General features: G+C 38.2%; 1 protein-coding gene across 1 annotated transcript; it reads right to left on the bottom strand.

Annotated features, from left to right (window-relative positions):
* Nucleotides 1-3,050: 3,050 nt before the first annotated feature.
* On the bottom strand, nucleotides 3,051-4,676 carry RNF125 (ring finger protein 125; the record flags this gene model as incomplete). Its single annotated transcript, XM_083857792.1, is given in 4 exon segments — nucleotides 3,051-3,110; nucleotides 3,114-3,202; nucleotides 4,069-4,184; nucleotides 4,615-4,676. Coding segments are annotated over 4 exon segments (327 nt in total).
* Between the last annotated feature and the right edge of the window lie 3,944 nt (nucleotides 4,677-8,620).

Raw genomic sequence — 8,620 nt, 5'->3', positions numbered from 1 at the left:
CAACACCTTTGGAGCAGCACTGTCCATCTTTCTGACTGAGCAGTTTTCTTTTGCAAGGGCAGTTCTCAAAAGAAAAGGAAAGCAGCTTTCCCAGGCATGTGACACATTGAACCTTTCTTTTCACATGACAGAGCCACTTTCTGATTCCAAAATCTTAAGTCTAGAGGGCAGTTTCCTTGTTAATATGTTACCATGTGAGTAAAGCCACTTTAATCACTGTATATGCTTCAATGAATGAACATGAATTTTAATTTTTTACACATCAGGTGCATCTTCGAAAGATACTATGTTATACTGTACATGTTAAACAATGGACATGCTTTTTTAAACTTGCACAGTAAGAATAGAGGTCAGTTAAAAGATTCCATTCTCTTGAACAGGGTTAAAATTTTTCTTATTATAAACAGAATATTCAATTCTTGCTGTCCTTTTGAAACAGCTTTCATTTAACCAACTTTGCTTATTTTAAGTCTCATCTTGCACTGTAAATGGACACTTACGTGCAGCCCTTGGCAGTCGGTAGTACACCCAGTGCTGTTTTGAGGGGGGATTTGCTCCAATTTGTCTGGTCCTGTTGCATATGAAATGCTGCTGTTTGTCATCTACCTCCAGCATTGTATTGTCATCCTCAGTACAAAGATTGGCCTGCTCCTGCAATGGAGCTGCAAACAAATAGGAGAGGCTGCTGTAAAAGCCAGTGTACCTGTATATTGTAGACATTAAAGCATTAACTCATATAAAGGTGAAAACTGTATACACTCTGTGTGAATGTTTCCTTTCATCTACTTGGGGTTCTATTTCTTATATGATCATGGTTAAAGTGGTGAAAACTAAGTTGCACTGTTAAAGGGAACAGTGTGCGTTCCCCCCATCTCATCCATTGTGAGAAATGGGAGTGCTGGTTGATTTGTCTACAGGTCCTTGAGTCTGTAACCTCTCTAAAACACCTCTTCTGTGAGATGTGAGAGTCAGAGTCTAAAATGCCATAGCAAATAATGATCAGAGAAGTAAATTATGTTTGTTGAGATCCAAGTCTACACCCCGTTGACCTCAAGCCTACTAACGGAGTCACAGTAAGACCTCACAGCTTCCATGGACCTTCAGAATGAAGCCATTTATGTGAAGTTACCAAAACTTAGAGAAAAAAAAGTTAACCCTTCCACTATGACAGACTCCTGTATAAGACCACATAAGCAGTTTTCAAATTATAACTTCAAAACCCAAACAAGAATACATGGGAAATGCTATAGAAACCTGAGTTAGGGCAGTAGAAATAGCACATGCTAGATTTAAAATCAGGCAAGTCACTGAACAGTGCTCTTTGACTTGGCTGTAAGTAACTGTTTGTTGTATCCATCACAAGACTTACTACACATTTTCAGTGGTCCAACCAGCAATCACAATGATAGGAGTGTAAAATTTTAAATATTGTATGCCTGTCTATGAGAGATGGGGAGGGGGAAAAATATAGGTACATTTGTCCTCTGCTGTCAAAACCAATTAAGCAATTAATATACTTTCTCTATTATTTCCTATCAGCAATTGTCACTAGAATTAATCAGTTTAATGTGGAAATTCAGTAAAATAATATGCTTATGTGCATTACTACTGCTGTCCCTTCTGATCTGTGGTTCTTGTTCAGAGACCTGGCCCATTAGCTCACCCTCATTGACTTTGCATGGGCAATAAGGAAAAGAGGATCTGGGAATATGAAGTTGGATGTTTTTAGTGGATGCTGAATAACTGATATATTTTTGGTACCACAAACCATAAAATAAAAGAAGTATTGATATTTCCTTGGCCAGACATCATAAGGATCCTTCTTTTGCCATGCCAGACTGCAGCACGGGTGTATAACAGGCACCTGATGTATGCTATGCTGGCAAGAGGTCAGCCTTGCTAATGGATGCTGCACAGAACTGTGCCAGCATGTCAGGATATTGATCCAGAAAAGCACTCAACTTGTGTTATGGTAATCCATGACCTTAGAGAAGACCAGATGAAAATACTGATCACTAGCACTACAGGCATTTTCTAAAAGCATAATTTAATTGCTGTGATATTCTTGGAGCAGGCGTGACCAAACTTTTAATTCTCAGGAGTGCTCATGGAGTATCGACACCTCTTAGCAGAGGATTCCTACTCATTTTTCAGTACAGAGCATGGTCTTGTTGCATGGTGGAGACAAATTTTCAGGTCAGTGCAATTTTCAAATGTGTGTGGATAAATGTTCAAGTTTTCCTGAGCATCAGAACATTAACTGATAAGGAGATAAATCTGTCTTCAGTAACCTGAATAACATGTAATTTAGGAATTTACACAGCAAATAGTATAGGGACTTTAAATTCATAAATAAAAACATTTTAATAGTGATATCAAAATCGCTTCTTACCATTAATGGACAAAACTAAAGGCCAATGAATTTCAAGATCTTAGTCATTTTAGTATGACTACACGCTTAATCAAATTCTCTAACATGTCCTGCTCTGAAAGAGAATTAAAGGAACAAAGAATTTGAACTTTTGACATACAACATACACATATTTTTAAAATATATATTCTTTCTATATACTACATATTAATAAGAAGAGCTGCCAATCTTCATAATTCAAAACTATTTCTGACAAATTCTTAGGAGAGGGTCAATTACATTTAGATTATGATCAGTCTTATTCAACTTTTTCAAGGAGTTTTATTTGAAAGTAAACATAAGTCTCCCCCAAGAAAAACAGCAAAAACTGCTGACTTTCAAAATATGGCTGTTTCTAGAAAGCAGGTCCTGTGAAGCTAAATTCTATCAAACTACTGAATGCTAGTAAAATGTATTGTTTTGTAGTAGTCATATACAAAAAATACACATAGCATCCATCTTAAGTACTATTTCAGTATTAAAATTTAAAAATATTAGTAAAGGATTCATGTTGAATTACATGAAAGAGAAACAAGTCTAGCTAAAACAAAACAGAACAAAATCAACAAAGGCTTCTTCTACCAAATTGAATTTACTGTGTTGGGATAACAAACTTTTAAAATGTCTTCACCACTGAAGTCTATCTTGTTACAGCAAGTCCAAGCTTCTGTATAGGTCCATATTTTTCTATGTATTTTTCCTAAGTTCTTAAATGAGGTCTCACTTTACTCAAGCATAACTGAGCAGTGAGAAGCAGCAGCTTGTTATGTTTTATACCATGACTCATTTGTGCTAAATCATTACTCAATATATTCTAATTCAAACCTTATTACAACTTTGTGGCTATACCTAGGGAAGTATCTCCTTTGACTACTGGCTCAGTTCCTCAGGCATTTTATTACTGGGTCAGTATTGCACTAATACGTTATATAATAATAACATTCAATTTATAAAAGTAAAGTCCATTTGGGTGAAATAATTATTAATTTGTGGTGAATTTATTTGTCCATTATGTCAGCTCTTAATATTTTTTAATTAAATCTGGAAGGCAAAAGGGAAAATTTTTAGTTTGGAGAGGGGGATGCTCACAGATCACATCTGGCTTGTTTTTTTGTGATGAAAATCTAGACCAACTGTACTAAAAGAAAAAAAAAAAAAATTCCAATGTGAGGGCCTGATTCTGACCTCAGTGTAGTCTTCAGCCAAACCTTCTTACAGATTCATTAAGGATAATTGAATTTGATATTGCTGCTGCTACTGGCTGATTTCCATGAACTCAGAACCTCCATATAACAGTGAAGTACTATACTTCTGATGAAGCACAACCATGAGGTATTTTTAATGTCCTTTATGCAGTCAAAGCCAATGTAGTGGGTCAAAAAGATTCAGGTGCCATAGGTTTAGGTCTGAGCTTGATATTTACAATGGCACTGCCAGAACGCTTTAGAGCATTTTTAGATATGAGCTTGATGAATTACAAAATGAATTACATTATTCTTCTATCATTATGCTGGTGGAATTTCTGTTTATACCTGTCATTAAAAAAGGATCATAATAGTGTTAGTTCTCATGCATGGATACATCTCTGGAATTATTTAGCAGTTAGTGTTCAAGGCTGCAAACCCATGTTTTGCATTCTGTTCAATTTCAGTATGTACTTTCTGTCTTGGCAATACCAGTGGCTGGAATTCCTTCAGAAGGAAGATAAGTGCAGCAGTAAGGACATATCCATGCCATATTCTTTAAACTTGCAGAAATATAGAAATGACAGAATCTATACATAGAAAGAAACAAAACCAAATGCTTTAAAATAGGCTTTCAAAAGGCAGGGTGTATAAAAAAGAATAAACATTTTGCACCATGTCATCCCTGGTGTAAGATGCAGGATATTTGTTCTTCTTAGAATATGTTGTTAAGATTATGCTAATTGGTCCTGCAGCCCTGCTTGCATCAAGCAGAGTGCTGAAAACAGACAAGCTGAGCCTCCTGGTAGCACCAAAATGCACAATGAGTGTGAGGATTCACTGAGAGCTGAAGTGAGGAACTTATTCCCCGTGGGTCTGCAAAGCCTACAGTCAATGATTTCAAAACCTAACATCTAAAGCAAAGATTATTTTGTTTTTGTAGCGTTGCTGGTGGACAGTGCCACAAATATGCCCATGAACAGCTTACTGAAAGTCTTCCTGAGCCCAGAAACAGAATACCTCATGTTGCTCATATAAGGGACAACCATTTGGGGGGTCCCATTAAGCTCAGGATACTCCATGATGCTATAAACTATCCAGGTTGTACATGAAACAAGGCAATTTCTCCAACACATGATGAAGTCAGGAGATGGTGAGTTACACTCGGGGGTTTAGGCAGCACTTGCAGGGGAAGCTTTAGGCTGTTGCGTGGCAAGTGGTTCCTTGATTTAGCCATCTCGGTGTCTGGCTTGGGTAAAGGCATACCTGCCTCTGGGAGTATTTTAGCCACGTCTCTGGTTTTAGGAATAACAGTAAATAGACTTAGTCGTCACTGCAGCTGCTTTTGAAAGCTTTTTTCAGCGTTTGTCAAATTTGTCAGATATGACGGATAAGCGTTGGTGAATTTTCGTGCAGAGATGTAGAAAAAACATTGCTGCCCTTTACGTGCCCGAGCACTATTGAAAACTCCTGGTGCTAATGGGAGAGGAAAAGACCTTCCTTTACGCTGATTGCCATCATGTCGAGATAGGGATCTGAAGCTCAAAATAACAGGCGGGGGCTGCATGGAAGGACAAAAGAAAGGATGCACATTGACTGACTCACTGGCAGCCCCTCTGGCTTTGGAGGAGCTGGAAGAAGCCGTTGTACCAGACTGCAACCTTCAGTGTATCACAGACTTTTCCTTAGATACTTCTACTCAGTTGGCCATTTTAGAGCGAATCCACTTATTTTCTCAGTTGCTAAAATGCTGATCTTTGCATCAGAACTGCTAAAGCAGGAGTCCACATTGCTCCCACCAGCTCTGCTATGTGGAAGGCAGCTCCGGCAAAGAGTGGGGTTGGATACTGAGGCAAAACCTCAAACCACTGTAAAACAACCTGCCAAGCTTGCCAGAGCACTCTGCAACAGCATTTCTAACATACTTAACAGCCTGTGATCGATCTATAGGAGGATTTCAGATATAATCTCCTTTTTTGGAAGCCACCATCATCTACAGCTCCACGGAACCATGTAAAATACAATCAAAGCCTAAGTCAGACAAAAGGTGGTATTTTGCAGTTATTTCACAGAAGCATAAATGATTGCACAAGGTGCAAACAGGGTGCATCAGAGACCCAACATGCTCCTTGTCCAAGGATAAACTCTGAATTGTTACACATTGTTTGCCCTCAGGCAGGTTTTAACTTAGATCATTCCTGTACTTTAGACAGGGTTGAAAAGGTTTCTTTGTTTCCCTGAGGAACAGATGAATCTTCTATAAATAACCCTGTACAAGGTTCACAAATACTGTCTGAGAGCTTTCCCCTTTTAATGTAACAGAATATAAAATCAGATTACCCTTTGCCAGTTTGTTCACCCTCACTCTAAAACTGTCAGTAGCAGGAAAGAGTTGATGTGAAGGATACAAGGATTGGTGAAGAACAGCTGCACTCATGTATTATATGCAAATGGTCTTTTGCTGTTAGCCAGTGATTTCTTCACTTGACTATAAAAACAACTTGCAAAAATTTCAGGTTCATCCACAAAAGCCCCTCCACCCTTAACCCAATTTATCACTTTGTTTGCTCAGACCTGAACACATAAAACAAATGACCAAAACACCGTGCAGATAGATTAAATAAAACCGAAGTATCTCAGGATATTGACTCTGAACACTGCTGAAGCCCTACAATTTTTCCTTTCCCGCCTAGCCTCCAAACAATTGCCATGAGTCTCTAGCCAGAGGCTGCCTAACACTTCCCAAATCGAACAAGAGCTAATACATTAGTTCATCTAGGAGATACTGAGGCTGCTCTAAAAAGTTGCACTTCTAGACGTGCATGCATATATTTTTGTGTCTCAGCTCAGGAGCACCTAATTTTCCACAATCTGTGACTTGGCATAAATAGCGAAAACAAGCCCCCTCCAGGTGAATAGCGGAAAAGGCACAACTGCTTAGCCAGGTCAGTGTTGGGAAGGAGCACTGCAAAGCTCACTAAGCTTCAGAGGCCAACGAGTGATCCTGGAAACAAAGAAGCTCAGAAACATGCAAGGAAAGCCTTTCATCCTTTTCTCTCTTTCCCCCCCCCCCGGAATTATTCCTGAACACTGGCTTAAGTGACACTTCTGCCTGCTATGATCAGCAGAAGGAGGCCTGTGCCAAGTGCCAGGCTTGGAAAGGGAGTAATTTTGGAGCACAGATGTAACTGGCAAGGCTTTTAAAATAGCAGAGATAGGTTATCTCAAAGCTGATAATTCAGTCATTGATTACTTTTAAAAACACATTAGCAGCGGAGATTTTTTACCAGCATGATGGACCATCTACTACCTCTGTCAAAGAAAATAGGGGAAGACTTAATGGCTAAATGTTACAAACAATGGCAACAGATATTTCAGAGAAATTTATTTTGCTCTGTTTGTAAAGGTTGGATAGGCTAGGAAGTTTTCTAATTTTTTTCTATTTTCAGGCTGTTATTTCTTTACCCAGTACTCTGATGATAGCTGTGATGGGGATGTCTGTGGCAAATGACAAGATAGAGCAACAGAAGATATGGGACATGCCCTTGTGTTGGCTAACAGACACAAATATAAGTTAATTTTAGTGGAAGTTAAGGTGCTCAAGGAGTGCTGAGCTGTGGAAACAAAGCTGTGATTTTTCTTGTCATATTCTCTTACATCATTCATTCCTGTGCATGAAGCTTCTCTGCCCACAGTGAAAATGAGTGCTGAAGCCAAGCGAAAATCATGGAAGGAGTTGAACATGTACAAACATCACACAGTGACCTTAATGCAGCTGTCAAAGCAATCTACCAGAGCAACCGTTGGGTTGGTTTTGCCTCTGATGAAGAAAAAAAAAGCAAATTCCTTCTAGGTGTCCTCAGGCGTGTGAACACTCAAAGAACAAAGATAGTGTTCTACTTATTTCTGCAGGTACTAGAAAATATATGATACATTCAATAATGCTTGTAAGTGTTTTGGGATCTGTCTAGGTTCTTCTCATTGGGCTAAAAGTTGCATCCGCCCTATTAAATGCAGTTGGAATAGGCTGCAATATCTTTCGGGCAGCGTCTCTTTTATCAACAAAATATTATTTTTTCTTTATTATTGAGAAAATTTGAGTATATAATCATAAAAACTATTATTTGGAAATTTATGAATATATTTTCCAGTATCCAAAGTATTTTCTCCAGTTTGATATTTTTGCAGAAGCGAAGTCAAGTATGACCCACTTTTGAGTAAGAAATAAAATGGGAAGTGCAGTAGACTTGGCACCTCCAAGATGAAAGCATCAACACATTCAGTTATCTTTCAGGTTGCATCTGGCCTGCAGTAAAACTAGTAATCTCCTGTCAAAGTGATTTTCTTGGAAATTTCCATCACAGATTTGGTTTTGTGGAAGTTATCAGCATTTTCTGGGCCCAAACTCTGCAGTGATTATTATCTCATATAAACAGCCTTTACAGTCATGTTATTGACTTGCTAAGTCAAACATGTAATGACAGCAGAAGGACAGGAATATTTCCTGTGCTTGCTATTTACTCCTATGTTACCATCCTGATGAGTAATAAAAGCAGATCTAGGAAGAATTGTATGTCATCTTAGGTAAAACCCACAAAAACCAGGATAGCAGCATGCACTGTTATAGAAACTGCAACAAGCTATGTTCCAGCACATGTGAAATCTTGTCAGTGGGAATCAAATCAATGAATTCCCTCTGACAGCTACTGGTTTCCTTCAGTATCCAATAAATCATGAGGAAAATAGTAATACCACGCTACTGGCTGGACTCTAATTTTGTCTATTAGTGCATTACATTTGATGTCACTTGGTTAAGATTTAGATCTGAATTACACCCAAATTCAATTTCTTTGCACATGACTGCATTAATAATCTAATGTGATAAAAGTTCATTAGCCACTCTAAGATAATTAAGTGCTAAGATTATTTAAAAAATCAATCAGAGACTAGCTCTGTAGGGTTTTTCTTCTGGTAAATCACACATGCTTTGAAAATCTGACTTAATGTAAGAATGAATAATATATGG

This window comes from Zosterops lateralis, assembly GCF_965231275.1.
Source record: "Zosterops lateralis genome assembly, chromosome: 1".
Taxonomy (NCBI): domain Eukaryota; kingdom Metazoa; phylum Chordata; class Aves; order Passeriformes; family Zosteropidae; genus Zosterops; species Zosterops lateralis.
The sequence above is the reverse complement of the archived record's forward strand: the minus strand, read 5'-3'. Positions and strand labels throughout refer to the sequence as shown.